The following is a 23891-nucleotide window of genomic DNA, read 5'->3' on the forward strand; positions in this document are numbered from 1 at the left end:
GAGGAGAGAGAGAGAGAGAGAGAGAGAGAGAGAATTTTTTAATATTTATTTTTTAGCTCTCGGCGGACACAACATCTTTGTTGGTATGTGGTGCTGAGGATCGAACCCGGGCCGCATGCATGCCAGGCGAGCGCGCTACCGCTTGAGCCACATCCCCAGCCCACCTTTTTCTTTAATATGTATCAAATGTACAATTTTCTTAAAAGTTAAGTTTGGTGGGAAAGTCTGAGAATGCTTTCAGAAGGTGACATTTGGTCTGGGTCTTGAAGGGTGTTTACAGGAGTGGGAAGGGAAGTTAAGGAAGGCTTTTAAAGCTGGAGAAAACAGCGTGGCATTTGGTGGAACATCAAATAACATCATGGCCAGATCATAGGGTTTGAGACTTGGCGTGGCAGGAGTTAAAAGCTGGAGAGATAAATTGGAACCAGATCATGAAGCCTTTTCATGTCATGCTGAGAAATTTGGGTCTGACACCGGAGGATGTGGGGAAACCTTTGGGCTTTTAATCAAGAGGGTGACAGGATTAAATAGTTTTTAGAATTTTTGTCAGCACTTGTAGGTGGATTGGATTTAAGTAAGAGAAAATGAAAGTAGCAAGACCGGTAAGGAGGTGAGAGCTGAGGCTTGAGCTAGACTTGGGGCCATTCTTACCTTAGCTCAACAGACCTTGACCGTCTATTATGTGCCCAGCAACAGGATCTACAGAGGCAGATAAAACCTGTCCTTGTGCAACTTTTAAATAACTGTACCACCCATGCACATTGATGGTAGCTTTAAACTAGCAGACAGAGGAAGTCTGAGCAGAAATGGTGTTCTTTAAATGGAACCCTCATGAGGGGGAATCCTCCCAGGTAGGGAATTGCTGCAGAACACACAGCAGGTAGGAAACATTGCAGGAGCAGGGAACTGAGAACCTGGCCTGGGCTGTGTGAAGTGAGGGTGAGATTGGAAGGGCCTGTTCAGGGTGCTGCTTAGCCTGAGTAATGAGATTCTGTTGAAGGGAGTGGAAGCACAAAACAGCCAAACTGGTGGGGTTTTTTGTTTGTTTGTTTTAACATTTTTAAATTTTCAGACTGGTATTTTTGGAACTTACCCTGGTTGCTTTCTGGAAGTTGAATTGAAGATAGGTATTAATAAATCTTGTGTAGGGCAAGGGAGGTAGCTCAGTGGTAGAGCTCTTGCCTACCTTGCCCGAAGCTCACTGTAAAAATTTAAAATAAAAATAAATAAATCTTAGGTTTCTGGTTATTAGTTACTCACTGAACAAGACTGGGAAAGAACTAGAAGAGGGGAACAGAAGGAAAGAGCAGAGGTTCTATTCTATACTTGGTAAATTTAAGATGCCTATAGATAATTGGATGTAAGGATCTGAAGCTCAAAAATAGGGATTAAAAATTTGGGAGTTGTCAGCGTACAAATAGTAATCATAAGCCCTAGATTAGATGGAAAGGTCTCTAGAGAGAGTGTACTAAGATCAAAGAAGAATGCCTGGGTCCCAGTCCTGAGTGTATTCCAATTCTGGTCATCTCTTTCCACAGCCTCCAGAGAAGCCTAAAGCCATCAATTAATCTCCACAAAAGTTACAGTGTTGCAGCCCAGTGGTTAAGAACATAGACTCTTGAGCCTAGATGGTTTGGGTTCATGTGCTTTTTGCTTGCAGGGTGTGGGTTTTCACCTCACTTGCCTCCGCAGTTGGCAAATGGGTGGAAGAATACTCACTGGAAGTTTGTGGTGAGGATAAAGGTGAGCCCATTCAGGTCATTTAGTAGTAAGCCATGATAAGTGCTCTGCAGTATGGCAAGTAGTGGCAGACTCTTGAGGCTTCCTTCCTGGAGTTGGAGATTTAGATGAAAAGGCATCCTTGGGAGGTGAGACACCCACAGCTTTGAAGGATAAAAAAAATTTCTAGCACAAGAAGGTGTGGTGGTGCACACCTGCAATCCCAGCTGTTCAGGAGGCAGCAGCAGGAGGATCACAAGTTTGAGGCCAGTCTGGGCAAAGTGGCGAGACTCTGTCCCAAAATAAAATAAAAACAGGGCTAGGGATGTAGCTCAGTGGTAGAGTGCTTGACTAACAAGTATGAAGTTCTCTCTTCAATCCTACTACCACCCAAAGAAAGAAAGAGCAAGCAGTGCAACCCAGGCAGAGAATCACACAGATGAGGCAGAGGTGGGGCTGCTTGTCAGGTAGTGTCCTCTTCCTGTCTTCCTCACCAGAGTGCTTGCTTTTCTTACCACCTGTTACACATGTGTGCCCGCAGCATTAATATCTCTGACCTTTGCCTGCTGCCTAGAACGTGAATATTTGGGTGGGTGGATGAATGGTCTGTGATTATAAATCTCTGAAATCTACTGGAAATAAGTGAAAATTTTCTATTTGGAAACAGGTATATTTTAAAAGGCAACTCCCTCCCTATCAACTACAAAATATAAAAATTTTTTTTCTTTCTTTTTTTTTTTTTTTTTTTTTTTTAAGAGAGAGGGGAGAGAGAGAGAGAGAGAGAGATTTTAATATTTATTTTTTAGTTTTCGGCGGACACAACATCCTTGTTGGTATGTGGTGCTGAGGATCGAACCCAGGCCGCACGCATGCCAGGCGAGCGCGCCACCGCTTGAGCCACATCCCCAGCCCCAAAATATAAAAATTTAAAATACTTGTTTAATGGGAAAATAGAGAGGTACAAAGAGGAAAGCATCATCCATCAGTTGTAGTGCTGTTAATCTTCATAGTCTACTTTTTTTTTTTTAGTTATAAATGAACACAATACCTTTATTTTATTTGTTTATTTTTTATGTGATGCTGAGGACTGAACCCAGTGCCTCACAAGTGCTGGGCAAGTACTCTACCACTGAGCCACAACTGACCCCCCCCCCCCCTTTTCTTAATGAGACAAGACATTAAGGGTTTACACTTTTCATTAGAGATACTAGCCAAATTTACTTCCCACAATCTGGCCGTTGATCGGTTTGGGTCAGTGAGCAGAGGGAGCTCTGAGCCTTTTCCCCCCTCCTCGGCCTGTCTCCAGCCACACTGGAGATCCTTGCTGCTTAGTCCCCTTTCTGGCCTTTCCTTGGAAATGAAGTCCTCAGCTCCCTAAGTCTCTCTAGTCTCTTAGATGGGTTTGAAGTTTATGGATCATTCTGTTCATTCTTATACCCTGACAATGTCTAGGAGGCATTGAGAATATTTTGTTACACAATTCATCCAATAAGACAAGTGGCTAGGCCTGGAGCTTGCCTTCATAGTAAGAGCCATCTGGAAGGAGAGTCACCCGTGGTCAGCACTCAGCCTGTGTGAAGTACTACAGAGGGCGAGGAGTTTACTTTTTATAACTACTGTGTATATATTTGGGGACATGCTTGCTATCTTTGTAAAAATTCTGATATGGGGGTTGTATCCGCAGAGTAGTAACTTCAGAAGATCTTCAAGTTACGTTTTGATTGTGGCAAACTATAAAATCTAAAAAGAACTTGTCATCTCTGCCCCTCCTGTTACTGATGTGTGATGAGACCTTCTCTTCTGGGTATTGTCTCTCAGCTGTGAAGCTAAAGAGAGCACTCTGGGGAAGTCTCCATCTCCTGTGCCATTGAAGTCAAATCTAACTGAAGGGCACGCTGGGGAGATGATGGCCCTGCCTCAGTTGTGGAGGGGGATTGTGTCCCCTACCAGCTTAGGCTCCTGCAACAAGGCCCCAGGAGTGGGGGAAGAGAGCAAGAATCTACTTCTCAATATTCAGTCTGGTTCTGACACAAAAGAATGCAATGTTGTCAATTTTGTTTTTGTTGCTTTTTTTTTAATCAAAGGAAGGAAATGAGCACATGATGATATATTCCTTATTCTTAACATTGGTAAAAATGACATCTGATTCTTTCTTACATGGCTTTGAAATACCCTTTCCTAATACTTCCTGAAGGAAACATCAGCTGCCTCCAGATTCCTTTTATATAACCAAACCCTCCAGTTGCCATTTTTGTTTGTGGTTACATTATGGCTTTTCCAGCAGTTTCTGTGGTTTTTGAATTTTTTGTTTTAGTATTTTTGTTACGAATTAATATCTGCATTATAAAATTCATATCCACCTCTTTCCCCCAGATAAATTTTCCTACTTGTCATGTCGATGGAAGTGAGAGAAAGAAAAAGAAAAGGAAGCACTTCAGAAAGCTTCAGTTCAGAGTAGTTGATTCAGCAGTGGCACTTTAACATGGTTGCTGATTGACTTTTATTGTTTTCCTTCTAACTCGTATGATTTATTTTAGAAAATCTTACTTGTTAATACTATTGAATATGCATCCTTTTTCTTTGGATTGCTGTCTAAAATAGGTCCATGTGTTTGGCTTCCAGAATTAGAAAGTTGGAGAGGGCTTTGGCTGAGTACCTGATGAAGAAGGGATCCTGGAGGCCACAGCTCTGCACCTGAGCTTTCTTGACATATACAGAAATGTTATATTGATAGTCTGTTGTTGTTTTAAATTATTTTGCTGTTGTTTGGTTGGGTTTTTTGCTTGTTTTTATAAAAGTGGGTTATTAAGATGGACCGTGAGGCATTTTGAACGTGACTCTCAACAGAAAGCCCTGTGGCCATGCCAGTCAAAACTTTTGCTTCCTCCCTGTTATCCTCCTAGCTGAGCACCTGCCTTGCACTGTCCTTGAAACTGCACTTCCCAGATCTATTAGGGCCCACGCTTTTTTCCCTGAGGGAGCTGGAGTGGGGTTCCCGCATTCCTCAACTCCTTTTTTCTAGTTTTCCTTGTTTCTGCCTCTTTTCCTGCAGCTTTTCCTCTCCAGCCTGGGGAGCAGGGGGCTTGCTTCCCCTTGATTCACCCCCATCCCTCTCTCCCTGGCCATACTTTTCCTCTGCCAAGCACCTGCCCTGCATTACCCTTTCTATCCCTTCTCAGCACCTTCTCAGTCCCCAAATTTACTTCATCTCTCCTATGTCCCTGGTGCCCAACTTGGCCTATGCTTCCTGGACTGTCCAATAGTATCAACCTTGAGAATCTGTTCCCTGAGGAGATGGACATGCAGAGCAGAGCTCCATTAGAGGTAGATTCTCGCACTGTGGCAGCTTCCTTTTCTGCCTCCTCTTTCTTCATTGCACTGCTAGGCCATTTTCTCTTTTCTTCTGCATTCCTAATTTTTGTCCTGTTTCCTCTAAGTGGGTTTTTCCAACAGTCTGTGCTTCCCCACTTCAGCTTGCTGGGTCATCTTAGGCTTCTCAGATTTGGGTCTTGTATTCATGACTGATTTACTTGACTTTCCTTGTCATTTTTTTTTATAAGTTGTTGATGGACCTTTATTTTATTTATTTATATGCAGTGCTAAGAATTGAGCCCAGTGCCTCACACATGCTAGGCAAGTACTCTACCACTGAGCCACAGCCACAGCCTCTCCTGACCATTTTTTTTTTGGGGAGGGGGAGGGGGTACCAGGGATTGAACTCAGGGGCACTCGACTACTGAGTCACACCTCCAGCCCTATTTTGTATTTGTATTTTATTTAGAGACAGGGTTTCACTGAGTTGTTTAGCACCTCGCTGTTGTTAAGGCTGGCTTTGAACTCAGATCCTCCTGTCTCCCGAGTAGCTGGGATTATAGGCATGTGCCACTGTGCCTGGCCCTTCTGGTCATTTGATAGTTGCAGATTAACCTTCCTAGTTGCCTGTGAACAGAACTAGGTTGTTACAAACATCTGCCCCCCTCATCTGCTGTCCCCATACAGCTGCATCTGCTGTGTGAAATAGATCTCTCCTATCACACTGTTGCTGGTTAGCTGAAGGTCTTTTTGTTCATGTCCTAACTAGTTGTCATAAGCTTCTAACCAGTTTTTCCCATCTGGCCTTCCATTTGGTTCCTAGTGATAGGGGATTTTTCCTTATACTGTCCCCTTTGGTGCCACCACGGTCTGCAGTAGCACTGCCTATAAAAATATTCAGTGAGCCACAGGTAGAATTTACAGTTTTTTCTCTTTTCATTTTTATCAGTACTAGGATTGAACTCTGGGGTGCTTTTTTGCCTCCGAGCACACACACCCCCCCCACACTTTCTGAGACAGGATCTCACTAAGTTGTTGAGGCTGTCCTCAAACTTGCAGTCCTACAGCCTCAGCCTCCTGAGTTGCTGGGTGTGCTGACTATTGCACCTGGCTCACTCTGAATTTTTCTAATAGCCATGTTGAAAAAGTAAACATCAACTTAAATGAACTTTAAGAATATATTATATTTGGGGCTGGGGCTCAGCGGTAGAATGCTTGTCTGGCATGTGTGAGGTCCTGGGTTCAATCCTCAGCACCACATAAATAAAATAAAGGTTTTGTATCCACCTACAACTAAAAAATTTTTTAAATTTTTTTGAAAAAAGAATACATTATCTTTTAGCCAGGGGTGGTGGCACATGCCTATAATCCCAGCAGCTTGGGAGGCTGAGACAGGAGGATCAAAGCCTCAGCAAAAGGCGAGGCACTAAGCAACTCAGTGAGACCCTGTCTCTAAATAAAATACAAAAAAGGGGCTGGGATGTGGCTCAGTGGTTGAGTGGCCCTGAGTTCAATCCCTGGAACCCCTTCCCCCCCACCAAAAAAAGAATACATTATATTTTATCCAAATATCCAAAATATTATTTTGACATACAACCAATATAAAAATTATGATAAGATAGTTGACATTCTTTCTTTCTAATGAAGATACAGAATCCAGTGTGTATTTTATACTCACAGCACATTTCCTTCAAGTCAGCAATGTGACTTCAGGGTCAGGGTCACAGCCTGAGCTCTGAGCCTGGGCTTCACACTCCTAAATCCCAACTCAGGATTCCAGAGCAGTCCCCTCTTCTTGCTTCAGGAATTTAGACAGCAGAGACACAGGGCCTGTAGGGCCAGTACTGCATTGCCCTGGACTATTCTGTCTAAGCCTTTGTCTTTTTATTTTTTTTAATTTTTAAAAAATATTTATTATCCTTTAGTTCTCGGCGGACACAACATCTTTGTTGGTATGTGGTGCTGAGGATGGAACCCGGGCCGCACGCATGCCAGGCGAGCGCGCCACCGCTTGAGCCACATCCCCAGCCCTGAGCCTTTGTCTTTGTGCTTCTGCCTCTTCCCTCCCCTCCCCCAACATCTCTCCCCAAGAACTCCTGGAGGGATGGTGTTTTGCTTCAGGGATAGTTTTTCAGAATGCTCATCCAGTTGAAGTCCCCATTCATCCTGGAGAGTTCAGGCCTAGCAAGGAAATCCCATTACTCAATATTTGACTACCAACTAAGAGTCTTGCCTTTTTTTGCCCAGACGCTTTGTGGAACAAAAATATAATTTTATGTGCAGTAGCTGGGCTGTGTAATTGAAGAAAATATTCCAGATATTTCTGTTTTTTAATTTGAAAGACAGGAGAAAGATGCTTTCTCTTTCTCTTTTGTTAAACCCAAACCAGGTAACAATCCAGAAAAATTTAAATTAAAACAATTTAAATTAATTAACCCTGGAATTGTGTTTCCCACCCTGGCATTGGGGTCTGAGCTAGCTGTCACCCTCTTCCTAAGAAATCCTGTGAGTGGCCCTGCCAGGCTGGTCTCAGAGCTACTTGATGTTTGTCTGTGGGATCCTGTGACCTGCACAGGATCTATCTGCCTCGTCAGAGCAGGTTCTGCGGTCTCCCTTCGGCTTGCTTTGCTCCCACCTCAACACCTGACACTTGGGAGTTGTTGTTCTCTCTGGATGGATGCACTTCCTCACACTTTCTCTCTACTCTCTTCCCAGTTCTTGCTCAGTTGCCCCCCAGTCAGGAAAAGTCCATTCTTGGCTCTCTTGTTGGAGACTGAAATCACTACAACCCCCACCCTCCATCACTTCATCTTCTCTCTGTGGCTTTTTTGTTTCTTCAAAGCACTTACAACATTAAATCATAAATTTCACTTACTTTCTCATTCCAGTTGAACATAAATTCTATATTGGAAGGGATGACTATTTTGTTTAATGCCATATCAGTGCCTGGCACAGGATAATCACTCAGTGCTGAGTGAGGAGATGAAGGTAATGGATGTCAGGCAAGTTTCTTAACCTTTCTGAGCTCCTTTCCTCGTGGGCAAGTAGGTGTTCTATAGAATAATACCTACCTTCCTGCAGGAAAACAGGCTCGATGACATTGCTGTTGGGAATGTAAATTGTTTCATTCACCATGGGAGGCAATTTGTCCCTATGAAATTTATGAATGTATATGCCTTTTGACCTAGCCACTGCCCTGGGAATTTATCCTGCAGGTGTATTTCTCAGACATGTGAAAACTGCCCTGTGTTCAAGGGTATTCATCCTGATATTGATGTTAATCAGTGGGGGTTGCACGATAAGCCACAGTACATCCACATAATTGAAGGCAGCTTTAGAAAAAGAGGAAGAAGCTGTCTTTAGACCACACAGATGTATAAGATGTATCACGGACTGAGAAGGCAGAGGTGAGAGTGTGCACAGTATGAAGACAGAATTGGGTAGATTTTACTTATCTTGTACATGTACAAAATCACTCTGGGTAGGTTAACAAGAACCCAGTATCAATGACTGAGGGCAGAGGATCTGGAATGCATAAGAGAGTGATTGAGCTTTTTATTGTATACTTGCACTTGAGTTATAAGTGTATTGCCAGATCAGAAACAAACAAAACCCCTACGCTGACCTTGCAGGGTTATTTTGAGATTAGAGAGTGGCGTAAAGCATCTTGCCAGTGCCTGGCACCCAGAGTTGATATTCAGACTGGAAGTTAGGACAGTGCTGTGGGTGATGATGTGCTGCCCACCAAATGTGCACCCCCATGTGATTGAGGTGCAGCGCCCCCCCCCCCCATGAAATATATGCTCTCCCTCCCTCAAGCACACAGCTGACAGGGAAAATTGATGAGGCAGACAAGCAAGAAACCCTTTCTGGGCTGGGGATGTGGCTCAAGCGGTGGCGCGCTCCCCTGGCATGCCTGCGGCCCGGGTTCGATCCTCAGCACCACATACAAACAAAGATGTTGTGTCCGCCGAGAACTAAAAAATAAATATTAAAAATTCTCTCTCTCTCTCTCTCTCTCTCTCTCTTAAAAAAAAAAAAAGAAACCCTTTCTTCCTTCTTGTTATTTCCTTTATCTGCCCACACTGATGTGCCTAGCCCCCAGGACCAGAGTGTGATAGTAGCTTCTGATTAGGTGTCCCAGCCAGCAGTTGGAGCAGATGAGTGCAGGGTTTTTTGTTTTGTTTTGTTTTCGTACTGGGGATTGAACTCAGGGGCACTAACTGAGCCAGTCTTATTTACAGATAGGGTCTTGCTAAGCTGCTTAGGTCCTTGCTAAGTTACTGAGGCTGGCTTTGAACTTTTAAACTCTTAGTCCTCCTGCCTCAGCCCCTGAGCTGCTATGATGACAGGCTTCACAACCACATTCAGCAGGTGCAGGTTTTTTTTTTTTTTTTTGTTTTGTTTTGTTTTAAATAATCGGTAATCCGAATGTCTATGTAGGGTAGTCTCAGTGCAGGTTTTTAATGTGAGAATGAAGTTTTTAAATGTGTTTTCTCATTGCAACAACATTTATTTTAATAAGTGTTGTAACTGTTTATCTTCATACTTCACTATTATAGAGCAATTACTATTTTTGCTTGACAGGATTATAGTTTTTTTTTAAAGAATTTTTTAATATTTATTTTTTAGTTTTTGGTGGACACAACATCTTTATTTTATTTATATGTGGTGTTGAGGATCGAACCCAGTGCCTCGCACATGCCAGGCAAGCGCGCTACCGCTTGAGCCACATCCCCAGCCCATAGTTTTTGAATTCTAATGGAATTTTTTTTGTTGTTGTACTTTTTTTAAGGTGCAAAGTAAAATTTATCCTAACCATACTGCTATGAGTTTTTATGTATTTAAAATTTTCTGCAAATGGTAAATAGAATAACAGTGAGGTGATCTTGGAAAAATTGGGATTTGGTAGGGTTTTGCTGAAAGGGAAGGTGCAAGAGTTGAGAATGCTATACTAGGATAAGGGTGGCAGTTTGACTTCAGCCCAAGTTAGCTTGTTAAACCCTGATAAGGGTGAGCTGTGGATGCCCTTAGACACTGGGACATCTCACTGTCCTGTCTGTGGGCTCAGAAGTGAGTCCTGGGGCTGGACACAGCAAGGACATAAATAGCAAGCCTGGCAGAGCACCATTGGATGTGGGGGGCCTCTTCTTAGCCCACTATCAACACTTGTACACTCCCCAGACCACTCTCCCTGCCCCATCTGGTTTGGCCATGCATATTACCTGCCTAACCTTCTTGCTGAAGAAATGGTGAATGTGTAATGGAAATCCTGCCAGAGCAGTGCTAGGTTTTTAGGTTGTTGGCGCTAACATAGGTCAGGTGCCTTTTATAGGTAGGTCAGCAGGCAAGAAAGAAAGGCGAGGATGAAAATGTTGGCTGTGTCCCCAAGGACAGAGCTTATTAATTTAAGAGGTCCAGCTATGACATTCGGTGGCAGTCAGCAGTGACACCTTCTGTAAAATAATCTGCAACTGACCCATGGAACCCAAGCCCCTCAGGCCTGCATGCTGTTCAGGGCACCCACCTCCCCTTCCCAATTTGGTGTCATTTGTTGGCAGCCCACCTTCTGAGGTCTGGTTTTCATACATTGAGCTTGCATGGCTCATGAACTCTTTCCCATCCTTTTAATAATCAAATTTTCATTTAATAATTTTCTGTAAAGAAGCAGTCACATAGTCAAGCCAGCTAGGCTGCAGGCTCCATGTTTTTTTGACAGGGTCCACTCAGTGTGCCCTGGTGGCCCTCTGAGACTCAAGTTGGGGAATCCCAACCAATTAGGCAAAGTGGTAGCAGTTAAGCCTCTGGGGCTGCCCTCTTACAGGGCAGTGGGACAGTGGAGAGCATTTGGCAGCAGGCGTTCCCAGGCAGAACTTGGGTGATTTCTGGTGACATGATTTAGAGACTAGGCAGCCTAGGGAAGAATCATTTGGAGGCTTCTGTGCCTGCAGTGGTCCCCATAACAAAGCCTGCAAGCCAAGGGTCCTTGTTTTGCATTTGGGTGTTTTCACTTTCTGCCTTCTGTTCTTTTGGTCTTAAAGGCACGACTACTGATTCATGCCTGTTAAAGAAGCGACTAGGTCAGTGGACCAGAAGTGAGCGTGGAGTTGAGTGATAGTGACGGAGCGCAGACTCCTGAGTTGACCATCTAGGTATTTCTTTAAACACCACCTCGTTCCAAAGAGGACTCTGAGGAAATGCATATAAAAGATGACACACGGGCAGCGTGTGCAAGTGGGGCGGCCTCAGTGGGCCCGGCGCTGCATTGCGCCCAGCAAGTGTGCTTTCAAGTCCTGTGTGCTGCTGGCAGCGGGCTGCAGATTTGACTCCCCGCCTTCGAGCAGCCGCAGCAGAGGGTCACATGTAGTCAGCACGTGGCCTGCAGTAACAGGAAATGCAGAGAAAGCCGGGAGGCATGGCTTTCTCAGCTATGAGTCCTCACGAGAGGGAGCTGCGTGTAGCTGCTGAGTCACAGGTTGACATGCTCCTGCTGGACGTGAGGAGGTGTCCGAGGGCTGCCTCTCACCCGTGTGCCCAGTGCCTGGCCTGGGGTCTGGCACAGAGTAGGCTCTCAGCAGATATTTGTTGAATGGCTGACTCCCTCAGTGAAAGCCAGTGGCCACCACCCAAGTGCAATTCTAGAAAGTAGTTCTGCAATGGGCCAGTGCTCTCGCTGGCTGGCTGACCACGGGATAAGTGTGGCGTGCCTGGACGGACTCCTTCCTTCTCACCGAGAAGCAACAAGTTTTCTTGCTGGAAAAGTAGACCTTTGCACCTTCTCCCTTGTGATAACCTGTTCTCCTTTGTCTTCACAGAGACTAATAGACAAGGCACGCGTAACCTGTGTCAAATGGGTGCCCGGTTCGGAAAGCCTTTTCCTAGTAGCCCATTCGAGTGGGAACATGTACTTGTATAATGTGGAGCACACTTGTGGCACCACAGCCCCCCACTACCAGCTTCTGAAGCAGGGAGAGAGCTTTGCCGTGCACACTTGCAAGAGCAAATCCACGAGGAACCCTCTCCTTAAGTGGACGGTGGGCGAGGGGGCCCTCAGCGAGTTTGCTTTCTCCCCAGATGGCAAGTTCTTAGCATGCGTGAGCCAGGACGGGTTTCTGCGGGTGTTCAATTTCGACTCGGTGGAGCTGCACGGTACGATGAAAAGCTACTTTGGGGGCTTGCTGTGTGTGTGCTGGAGCCCAGATGGCAAGTACATTGTGACAGGTGGAGAGGACGACTTGGTGACAGTCTGGTCCTTTGTAGACTGCCGAGTAATAGCTAGAGGCCACGGGCACAAATCCTGGGTCAGTGTTGTGGCATTCGATCCCTATACTACTAGTGTAGAAGAAAGCGACCCTATGGAGTTTAGTGGCAGTGATGAGGACTTCCAGGACCTTCTTCATTTTGGCAGAGATCGAGCAAACAGTACACAGTCCCGGCTGTCCAAGCGGAACTCTACCGACAGCCGCCCCGTAAGTGTTACGTACCGGTTTGGTTCAGTGGGCCAGGATACACAGCTGTGTTTGTGGGACCTTACGGAAGACATCCTTTTCCCTCACCAACCCCTCTCAAGAGCAAGGACACACACAAATGTCATGAATGCCACAAGTCCTCCCGCTGGAAGTAATGGGAACAGTGTCACAACACCCGGGAACTCTGTGCCCCCTCCGCTGCCTCGGTCCAACAGCCTTCCCCACTCGGCGGTCTCCAATGCAGGCAGCAAAAGCAGCGTCATGGATGGGGCCATTGCCTCTGGGGTCAGCAAATTCGCAACACTCTCACTGCACGACCGAAAGGAGAGACATCACGAAAAAGACCACAAGCGAAACCATAGCATGGGACACATTTCTAGCAAGAGCAGTGACAAACTGAATCTAGTTACTAAAACCAAAACGGACCCCGCTAAAACTTTGGGAACGCCATTGTGTCCTCGGATGGAAGACGTTCCCTTGTTAGAGCCTCTGATCTGTAAAAAGATAGCACATGAAAGACTAACTGTATTAATTTTTCTTGAAGACTGTATAGTCACTGCTTGTCAGGAGGGATTTATTTGCACATGGGGAAGGCCTGGTAAAGTGGTAAGTTTTAATCCTTAATGCTGCACCAGATCTAGAACTTGAATAGGTAGTGATTTTTTTTTTTTTTGTGGGAGGGGCGGGGTGTACAATGAATGTGAATGACACTTCTTATTCTTAATGTAAATCTAAATGCATCAGAGCCATAATTTTGGATACTGCATGCCATGTAATTCTGAATCATTTGATAATTCACCTTAGCGCATTTAAAAAATATATAATCAAACTAATTGCCAGCTGAGTCAGTCATCCTTCTGGGAGTATATAGAGCCCCAAGATTAGCACTCCTGTATCAGACTATTTCAATTTAGGGAAATCATGACAGTGGGGAGGGGACAATGACTTTAAAATGCTAAAATTGATGCTTTAACTGGAATATTTTTGCTTAACTACTCAACTAGACTATTGTACACCTGATCAGAGTGTGTGTTCAGTACAGATGGCCATTAATTGTCATTTATATCCAATTTTTTATCTTAATCATAAAATGTTTAGGAATCTATGAAATTTAACTTTAGGAACAAAGCATTCAGCAGGGTTGATTGATATTATTTTTACATTGTTCTGGAAATCCACAGAAAGAGAAGAGCCTTAATTTTTAAAACCCATTTTAGTCATTTTATGACAATTAAAATTGTTTAATAAACATCTTTTTCCAAAGAAGCAGTTTGTAGAACTCTGATTGAGACTCTGTGCATTAAATCTCCACTTGACCCAGAGCCTGGACAGTTAGCATGCGCTGCAGCTGAGCACACCAGCAGCTGTTGTCAGAAGTGCCTCTTGCCACATAAGCCAAGACTTTCATGTCAGATGTGCTTGGCTTATGTTTTTTTCCCAAGAAGGGAAAAGGAGGTTTTGGGGTTTTTTTTGTTTTTTTTTTGTCTGTTTTTGGGGGTCAGTAAGGCATGACTGTAGGCAGTGGGCAGGCTCCATGGCTCTGTTTCACCATTAAGCTCCCAGGGCTGCACAGTACCTCCCCACAGGGCACTTGGGTGGGTTTAGTTTCCCCCGAAGAGGGGAATCACAGGTGCAGCTTTCCCTTTTGCTTATTGGGAGTTGTGAATCTGGGATGACGCTTGGGATGCCAATGCCGGCCTAGTGCTTGTGCTTCCCCCTTGAGCGCCAGGCTCCTGGGCCTGTGTCGGCTCCCTCTGTGGTGGAAAGGCTATGCAGATTCTATGGGAAACTGCCGAATTTGATTCCAGTTCCTTATGGCCCTTCTCAGCTGCATAAGGAGCTTCTTTTCAAATTCCAGTTTTCATGGTGGATGAAGTGGTTGTTTGAGCTCTGTGTTTTGTGTCAAGATGATAGTTATTTTATTTGTTAACTTATTTGGAGTATTGAGGATTGTTTTTCTATTTCACCCACTTTTGTAATTAAATATAGTAATAATGATAATTTATACCCGTTTGAGTAGTGAATGTGGCTCATTAAAGAGAAGACCTGGCGGCTTCCTTTCTCTTATGTGTCAAAACTCTGGTAGACGGAGCAGCAGCTCCCTGTTCTTACCACAGCTCTCCCCGGAGAGCCAGGCCCAGGCCAGCCCAGGCCTGCTTCCCACTTCTTGTCATGCCATGTTCCAATCCATGTCCCCATCACAAACATGCTCCTTACTGCAAGTGACTGTTGTTCAGTGTGGTGGCAGTGACAGTGTGCCATGGCAGCCTTTCAGGGCATCTCACCTATGTTGATGGACTTCACGACCTTGAGCGGCACTTCATGGGAGTAGGAATGTTCTGTTTACCTTGAATATGTGTCCTTTGTTCCTAAAGGTTAACTGATCTAAGGTAGCAAAGATAGCATTTTTGAGACTGTTTAAGCTTTGGAGGTCAAATTGGGCTGCCTGTGAGGGGGACTAGTAATGAATATTCTAGGTGCAATTTCATGTCCCAATATAGTTCTAGAAATTCACTTTCAAATGCTGCTGAGGCCTTGAGTATGCAGTTTCAAAACTCAGGACTGTATTTGGCCTGAATAGAGTGGCCGGTCACAGGTAAGTAGCATTTATGGTGAAACTTGCAGTCACTGGCAGGAGAGCTGCAGGCAGACACTTTCTAACATCCTGCCCCCTTAGTTTTCCCAGTTGCACTGGCTTCAGCATGCTGGTGGGGTGGGGGAGGGATGGGGAGACAGAAGAGCATTGTTTCCTTAGATGTCCTGATAGAAGCCTGTGTATGTGCTTGCGCCTTTGGGCTTCCAGCTCTTTCGTCCAGTTTCTGCTGCTGATTATAGTATCCTTAGTGCTCGTCTGGAGCCCCCTCATCAAGGCTCCAATGCCAGGTCCAGGGACCAGTGCAGATTAGTGTCAGCCCCAGGCTGCCCTGCCCTCACCCTGTGCTCTGACTGCCCCTTGCCTCTTGCTGTGAGAGCTGGCAGAGCCCCTCTGCAGGCAGGAGGACAGAGGCCTGGTGTTCTCCAGGACCAGAAGGGAAAGTGCTGCAGCTCCAGAAGAGGACCCAGGTGCAGTGGGTGTGGCTCCCCTTCCCAGGAAGGGAGGGGACGAGGAGAGGCAAGCAGGGCTCCTGACCTCAGGGGTATGAGCTGCAGAGCTAATTGCTTCCACTATGAGAAATTTGGGGAGCATTTTTGTAGTTTTCTTACCAAACTTTGAGCTTCCTCATTAAAGTTTTTCAGTGTGAACGTTATTAGGAGCAAGGATATCTTTTCTAACCTCACCTCTGAATAAAACACAGCTTTTAGCAAAGGGAAGGTTGTTACCAATTGGTCAGCACTGCTTGTCAGGCTTGGGCTGAACCTTGTAGTCCACACCAGGCCACTGGGAGGGAGGCTTGCTCTGGCCCAGTAAGGGCAGCTGTCCCTGGACAGCATCCAATGACCTTGGAGGCTCCATGCCTAGGCAGTGCTCCGCTCACCTTCTTCAGACCCACAAGCAGCTGTAGGAACCAGCTTTGTTGTGGTTTTGGCGAGGCAGCCCAGCCCCTCCAGACAGCCTCCTTACTCAGCGGGGAGACCACATCCCCAAGAGGCCTGGAGATGGGCCTTGGGAAAGCTCTACCTTCTTTTAAAAGCAGATGCGCAAGAGGGAGTAGGCAGAAACTTAAGAGAGTGCCAGGAACTTTGGGTTCCAATTTTGCTTAAATAAATAGTGGTAAAGAACCCTAAGTTTGCCAGGAATGGGGGCGCATACCTGTTATCCTACTTACCAAGGTGTGCCTGAGGCTAAGGCAGGAGGATGGCAAGCTTGAGGTAAACCTGAGCAACAAAGACCCTGTCTCAAATGAAAATACTTTTTAAAAGAGGGATGGTGCTAGGATGTAACTCAGGTGTTGAGAACTTGCCTAGTGTGTGCGAATGTCTGGGTTCAATCCCCGCATACTGTAGAAAAAAGAACCCTAAGCTTGTCTTTTGTGCTAATTGAGCAGGTATGTGGAAGGGTTTTTCCTGTGAGCCCCTGACTCAGGACTAAAGATGGATGCTTTAAGATAGAAAACCTCAGAGCATGGAGAGACAGACAGAAGCTGCAACAATTATCATCCCAAAGACACTCAGAAATCTTGAGGAACAGTGTTTATGGGTATATGCACACATCCCGGGTGGGGTTTCATAGTTGTCTCTAGCTCTTGGCTTAAACCAACACCCAAGTCCTAGCTGGCAGATAGCCAGGCAGCCATTTCTCTCTGATCCTGTCATATCCTGTGGTAGATTTGGAATTTTTAAGAAACTTTGAAATGTTAGACTCAATGCTGAAACTGGTGAAAAGGCCTCACCCTGAGTCTGCACCTGTGTGCAGGGAGGGCCTTCGTCACCTCTTGCCTGGAGGGAGGTTTTCTCTCTTTGTGGAGCAAGCTCCAAGTGAGGAAAACGCCAGGCTGGGAAAAACCCTGACTGTCCAGGGAAGGGGAGACAGGTCAGCAGTGGCTTTTCATGTGAAAGATGCATGGCATGCAGTGTCACGTGCTGTTGGAGGGGCTGGGCCCACAGAATACCTGGGAGCGAGGAGAAGTGGGTGTTCTGAGTGCCAGTCACAGAACTATGGCAGATGTGTCTGCAGGTGGGGAGAGGCTCAGCCTGCAGGTGTAGGCCAGCAAGTGACCCAGAGATGTGCTCCTGCCCTGCTCTGGGTGACTGGTGAAGGCTGCTCTGGCCCCCATCCTGAGAGCCCAGGGGAGCCAGCAGCAGCCGGGTCCCTTCCTTGTGCAGAGTGTGCCTTTTGACCCGAGTGGCTGGACCCACACTGCTTGTTGGTTCAGGTTAACAAGGTGCTCATCACAGTGCCCCAGTGATGTCCCAGAGAGAGGTGACCTCAGACTGGTGAGAGTGAAGCCTGGGGCTGGCTTTGTAGAAGCACTTTGTGTTGGATGGTCAACTTTGAAACTCAAATCCGAGCTCAGCACTGTAAGAGCATGCCCTTCTAATGGAGGGAGACTATCCCACTGATGCTCATTTTTTTAATTTATTGCTGCATCTGTTACATGAACTTTGTGTCACAGTTAAATTGCTGTTTCTCAAGTTTAAAAGTGTAAAAGGAAACTCCTGCCTTTTAAATTTCTGTATACCTGGATTTATTAAAGATTGTCATCAGGTGACACTGTAAAATTGTATGGATATTTACCTTTAGTGAAAATCAAAAGTAAAATTCACATGTATTTATTTTTTACATTTTTATCTAATTTCTTGACAACTTGAATAAATTTGGGAAAAAAAAGAGCCTTCCTAACATATATTAGTAAATTAAGTTCTTAACTGTTGCAATAATTAATGAAGCTTGAATATCAGAATTGTTACTTTATAATTTTAAGAAAATCATGTTTCTGTTTCACTGCTTTGTTTTTTAGCTGTTCCCTTGTCACTGTCACAGCTAAAGAGACTTACCTTCACACTTGACATTCTGAAGTACTTGGGGGTTGTCCTCTGTATGTTGACATTAAATAAACATGTGAATGCATTGTAAATGCAGATAATTTTCAATAGTTATTTTCATATCTAAGCTTTAAAAAATGTCAGTGAACCAAGAAAAACTTTTAAATGCTGTAAAATTAAGGGCATTGTTAATGTATATGAAACAAACAGCCTTAGAAATCACTACCTCTTAATGCTGATACTGTTTCTCATAATTAGAAGCTTACTAAAGGAACTGTGTATTGGAAGCCAGAGATACTGTTTTACATGACCCTTGTCCCTGCTGACTCTAGTCCGGGGAAGGACTCTGACTTTCAACTGAGCCATCCCTGCTTACTGAGAATGCTGACACTCTAAACTCAGCCACACTGCCAGCTTAGCGTGTGGCCTCTGGTGCTCTGCAGCCACCCAGCCCACCATTGGAGCAAGCTGAGGGTGACTGGCAGGCCTCTGTAGGAGCTCTTTTCCTAGATAGATTTCTCGTGGTCCCTGCCCCTAACCTGGAACCGTGGCTGCAGGTTTGTGATGCCTGTTGGGGCTGTCCTATAGATGCCAGCCCTGAGCCCAGTGCATCAAGAGCTGAGCAAGCAGGAGTGGGTGTTGGCGACACTCTGCGTGGAGTCGGAGGAATTAGCCATTTGTATCCTCCTGCTGTGAAGCCCCCTTACTCCCTCTGGACAGAGGCTGCTGTTTTGAGCAGCACGCTGGCACCTCCATCTCCATATGCTACAGAGCCAGAGGTGACAAGCAGGTAAGGGTGAGTGGCAGGAGGCAGAGTTGGCCCAAGTGGTTCACTTTCCTGCCGCTTCTGAGATGATAAACCTGGCTCAGGGCCTCCTCCAGGGGCGTGCTGCCCTCCCTGCAGAGCCCCTGGGGCTGGCACACATGCTCTTTTTACCTTGGCCCCTTAGGCTGCCAGAGCAGACAGGGCACTCAGATCTGCAGCTGCTATGTGGCCACCTCCACAAACTGCCATGGGAGCAGCACATGGCTTTTTCTTGACACTGAGTAGATTCAAAGCCCTAAAAGGTAGGTGATGGCACACACATTTTGATTTAAAAAAAAATTTGTTTTTACCTTGAAAAAAATTATATAGCCATCCCTGCTCTGTGGCTGCCCATGCAAATAAGTGGTAGTTTGTTAGTTCCTAGTTGGTGGGTCTCTGGAGAGGGACACTGGCCTCCCTCTTCTAGTGCTGACCTGCAAAGCCAGCCTCTCTTTTGGGCTGGGCAGACTCTTCAAGTGTGGCCAGCTGGAAGGGCTTCAAGAGCTTGCAGACTGGATTCCTGTGCTGAGAGGGCTTTGGCCTGACCGCAAGTGCTTTCCTCTGTACAGGGACCTCAGAGGAGCACTTAACTGGTTGTACCTTTTATTTCCTCTGCTCCTAGATGTCAAAACATGATTATTTTCCCTGGGTGGCTCTTCTCAGTAATCGAGACAGGTTGCATGGCCTCTTTGTGCCACCTTCCGTGTGGCCTGCTGGGGGTCAGGTCCAGGGTTCCCAAGGTCCAGAGGGCCTGGTGAACAGCAAGCTGCGTGGGCAGGCACAGCCTCCCTGGGCTTCCCAGACCTGGCTCATCTAATCTGGAGACTTGGGCCCCACTCACGCCTTAGAACAGTGGCTCCTCTGCCCAGCTCTTCTCTGGCGTCTATGTGGTACGTGGCGGTGAGAGTAATGGATTCTTGGGGGAAGGAGTCCTAGGGGAGGCACGTTGTGAGTGGAGGTCAGCTGTGCTCTGTGCCATCTCCAGAAAGCATCACTTTGCAGAGCTGAGCTCTCTGCCTCTGACTGAGGCGAGTCACGCTGGAATGCAGGCAAAGAGCTCGCTGAAGAGGGCCTCGCTGACCTCCCACTCCCAGCGAACATCTCTGCACCCCCTCACCCTGTGGCCACAGGGAACGTAGGCTCCCGTGGCACTTGCTGCTGGCCCTCCAGAGAGAAACTGTGTTGTCTGCAGTAAAGCCTGATTTGCATGTTGTTTTGGTCTGCGGTGGGGAGGGTGACCAGAGAGGGTTTTGGCCGATCCCAGGTAGATGAGCTGGTGAGGTGGCATTCCATCGAAACTTCCAGGCCTCATTCCACAGCTGCGCCCGAGGTTCTGTCCCCTCAGACTCTTATGGGCCACTCAGATTTGCATGGGTGCATGGGGAAGCCCTCCCAGAACCCAGAGACAGAAGGCTAGCGTGGGCCTGACAGAACTTCAGGACACAACCGTCCTCTGGTGTGAACCTCTTTTTTTTAAAAAATATTTATTCTTTAGTTGTAGTTGGACACAATACCTTTATTTATCTTTATGTGGTGCTGAGGATCGAACCCAGGGCCTCCCACATACTAGGCGAGCGCTCTACCACTGAGCCCCAGCCCCAGCTGTGAACCTCTTGACCCCACAGTCTTGTCTTGCTCTCAGACTCCCCCATCAGCGATGTCTACTAGAGCGGAACATGGACACGTTCCTTTGTTGTAAATTGTTTTTAAACCAAAATATTGTTTTCCTGTATATTCTGCTGGAACAAAGTTTAATTCTATTGCTGACTACTGTAAATGGTAATCAAATCCAAACTAAGAGCTGGAGTATTTCATCATTTAATTTTGAAATGAAATCTCCAGGAGGAATGAAGTGCAGCTCTGCTGAGGCCATGTCAGCTTCCTGACAGATGCAGGGCCTGTGGATACCCCGGGAGACCCTCCCTGGGGTCTGTTGCATCACTCTGCTGGGCATCTCTTGCCTAATGGATATATGTAAAACCTCAGTGTCAGCTGTCCCATTTCTGGTGCACAGACCATGGGTCACACAGGTTGCTGAGGACAACTGGACAGAGGAGCACCTTCAGCACCTTCACCTCAGGGTCCTTCACTGTTCCTGCTCGCTGCCCCCCATGGAAAGTAATAAGGAAGCAGTGAATTAGCACCTGCCCAGTGGGCCGCAGGATCACTGTGCGCTTGACTCTGGTGACGGTTTGGAGCAGACTCTCCACCCTTAAAAATGGGGCTCCTACAGCTCTTTGGTGAGACTGTGCAGCCTGGCTTCCCCAGGTGGTGTAGACCATCCTCAATACCTGTTTTTTAGCTCCTCTTCGACAGCCTGGAACTGTGCAGACTAAAGCATGGGCTGATGATGGAGTTCGGTGGTAGCATACTTGCCTAGCATGTGGGAGGCCCAGGGTGCCACCCCAGCACCAAAAAGAAAGAAGGCAACTTAGATTTTATCTCATTTTGAATTCCAGTTCCCCCTATTGCCTCCACTGTCCATCATGGCAAAATGATTCTGTTTCCAAGAAGTGAATGGGCATCCAGAGCCATGTAACTTCTCAGAGGCGATTTGCTTCTCCTCTGGCTCTATGGAGGGGCTCCAGTAAGCCCTTGACCAAGTGCCCGGGCCTTGGGGGTTTTTACCCAAGGCATACCTGATGTTGGCTACTTCCTGGCTTAGGGTGAGAGGGTGGGGAGCCCTGCACAATGACTCTTCTGAAGTAGTTGTTAACCAGGATTGACATGACAAGGACAAAGCCCACCAGCAAGCCCCTGACTCCCCCCCCCCCCCCGGCTGTGGACTGCAGAGCCGAGAGGAGGGGTGTGTGAAGGCAGTGGAAGGATTGGAGACCCGAAGCTCGCTCTTGACCCTGAGCCTGTGGAGGACAGTGAAGGTGGCAGAGGAGAGTGTGGGCTGTGGTTGGCTCTGGGCTGTCACCGCAGACACTGGGAAACAAGTGTGCATTTCCTCTACTAAGAGCGGGGATTCTCCTTTGGCCCAAGGGTTGGTGACTTGGGGGTGAGGAGGTGGCCAGTGCGGGCAGTGTCCCCACTGGTATCAGGAACTAGAAGCCTGGTGCCCAGGTCACCCTTTGTCTCCAACCCCCACCCTCCCCTGGAACTTCAAATAAAGTTGCTGCATCCTCCAGGGTGGTCACATTTGGAAGGAGGGGCGGGGTGACGGTCAGACCGTCACTGTCCCTGCAGCTGTCATGGACCTCCTGTGCTACTGAACACCAAGACTGGAGCCAGTCCAAACTGAAGTGTGCTATGCGTGCCGCCCACACACCGACCTCCATGGCTTTCCACCAAAAATACCAACAATGTGCATATTGATTAACATGTTGAGACAAGTGGGATATATTCAGCTAAATAAGATTAACGTTAGTTTCACCTGGTGTTTTTTGGAGATGGACACAATATTCATATAGTTTTATGTGGTAATGAGGATCAAACCCATGTGCCTACCACATGCTAGGGAAGCGCTGTACTGCTGAGCCACAGCCCAGCACTCGCCTGCTCTTGAGTTGTTAAAGATGCTGCCAAGAAGTTGTGCCTCTGGCCCACTCTGGTCTGGAGGCAGAACCTTCCCAGCCAGGCTGGGGATCGTGTCAGGGCACCCTGTCCCCCTCCCCACCCCAGGCCAAGGGTGCAGGGCTGGCCCGGCTGTGGATCTTGGCCCCTCTCCCCCCAGAGGGGGCCGCTTGCCTCTTCACTTAGTGGCACTGACAGTGGCTGAAGCCCAGTGCCGATGGGCCCCTTTCTCTGTCCACCAACACGTGCATGCCAGGGTGTGCGTGATGTGCTGCCACCTGCGGTGTCACTGCCCGCCACTTGGCTCAGGCTTCTCCTCTACCTGCTGTGCCCCCTGTGCCAGGGCCCCTGTGGCGTCCAGGTTTCCTCCCCTGCTTTGGGCTGAGTGGGAGTGCGAGGTGTGTGCAACTCTTCACCACCAAACTCAGGACAGGGCCCTGTCCCCCTGTGGGGATTGAGAGGAAAAGAGCTCCTACAGAAACGGGGCAGGGGCCAGGGCCACATTCAGTCTGCTCTTGCCTGATCTATCTAGAGGTGAGAGACAGCAGATCAAATGACATGGAGCCCTCAGCCATCCCCTAGTGTCCCTCCAACAGGGTGTGGACGCAGCTGAAGGTCGATTCAGATAGTCACTCCTCATTTGTATCACTGCAAGGCCTATGTGTGACAATGTGGCAATGTGTTCTTAGAGTTAACAGCAGTCCTGATCCAGCCAAGAGCATAAGAAGCCTATGCTGGGGCGGGAGCCTGTGCCTCAGGCCACACTGTTGTCCTCTTCAGAATGTTCAGCACATGATGGACTCTGATGCATCCCAGTAATAAATGCAAAGAAAAACAAATGTTCTTAACTGTGTGCAAGGGCTATAAGCCCTCCTGGGCTTCTCGAAGCTCAGCCTGTGCTGCAGGCCACACAGGAGAGCCTTCCAGTTCCTCACACCCTCCCTGCAGGGGCGGACGCTGCCTGGCCTTCCTGGTGTGAGCACGATGCAGTGTCCAGGATGGAGATACTCTGCTCCTGCTCCTGCTTCTTACATGCAGCTGCAGCCTCATGGCAGGACTTCCCACCCCAGGGCCTGGACCCCCTTTTCTGTATTGGTAGGCCTCTACCCTGGAGGTCAGTTAATCCAGAGGGTGCCGCCTTTGCACCACTCAGCAAGAAAGAAAGACACCCCACCACCACCAAAAAAAAGAAATATGTCTTTTTAAAAAATGCCAGTAGACTGTGTCTTTGGGGGCCGGGTGTGCAGACCAGAACTGTCGTGCCCTGGGCTGCAGTGGGGAGTCGAGGGGGCCACAGCCCTGCCTGAAGGCCCTGATGACCCAGCAGGTGCCCATACCTCTGGGCCAGTGAAGTTCTACAGAACCCAGACTGCTCAGGCCCAAGAGACCACTCTGTACCCCCCAGCCAAGGCCAGTCCCACTGTCCCTTCTGCAGAGTGTTGGGGCCCAGGTGTACCTACACGCAGGCTGCATGGGTAGGAGTGTGAGCAATGGCCGCAGAGGAAGCAGATGGGTGGAGCGGAGGACGCTGGAAGCACTGGCGTCCTAATCGACAGAAACTGACCTTGTGCGCTGCTGGCGAAGGGTGAGCACGGGGCTTTCTGCACCCCTGTGTCTTGCTGGATTAATGTAGACTGCTTTGT

At 47.3% G+C, this 23891-nt stretch overlaps 1 protein-coding gene and 1 long non-coding RNA gene across 9 annotated transcripts in view; one reads left to right on the forward strand and one right to left on the reverse strand.

Moving 5' to 3' along the window:
- The window catches only part of WDR20 (WD repeat domain 20), a 72793-nt gene that overhangs the window by 48054 nt on the left and 848 nt on the right, over positions 1-23891 (forward strand). For 4 of the 8 annotated variants that reach the window (XM_081293356.1, XM_081293358.1, XM_081293357.1 and 1 more), the window contains one exon: positions 11847-13106. The exons of 2 other annotated variants lie outside the window; for them this stretch is intronic. In XM_081293356.1, coding sequence (XP_081149482.1) covers positions 11847-13106 — 1260 coding nt within the window. Of the gene's footprint in view, positions 1-11072; positions 11806-11846; positions 13107-17899; positions 17942-23891 lie in introns of those variants that run through there. 2 more of the 8 variants (XM_081293362.1, XM_081293361.1) reach the window with 2 other exon arrangements.
- On the reverse strand, positions 7-23891 carry LOC308648593. The gene is made up of 2 exons (XR_014021867.1): positions 18951-23891; positions 7-164 (listed from the first exon to the last, which is right to left on the reverse strand). It is a non-coding gene; the product is annotated as an uncharacterized lncRNA (long non-coding RNA).

Source organism: Spermophilus citellus, assembly GCF_964194105.1.
Source record: "Spermophilus citellus genome assembly, chromosome: 4".
In the NCBI taxonomy this organism is placed as follows: domain Eukaryota; kingdom Metazoa; phylum Chordata; class Mammalia; order Rodentia; family Sciuridae; genus Spermophilus; species Spermophilus citellus.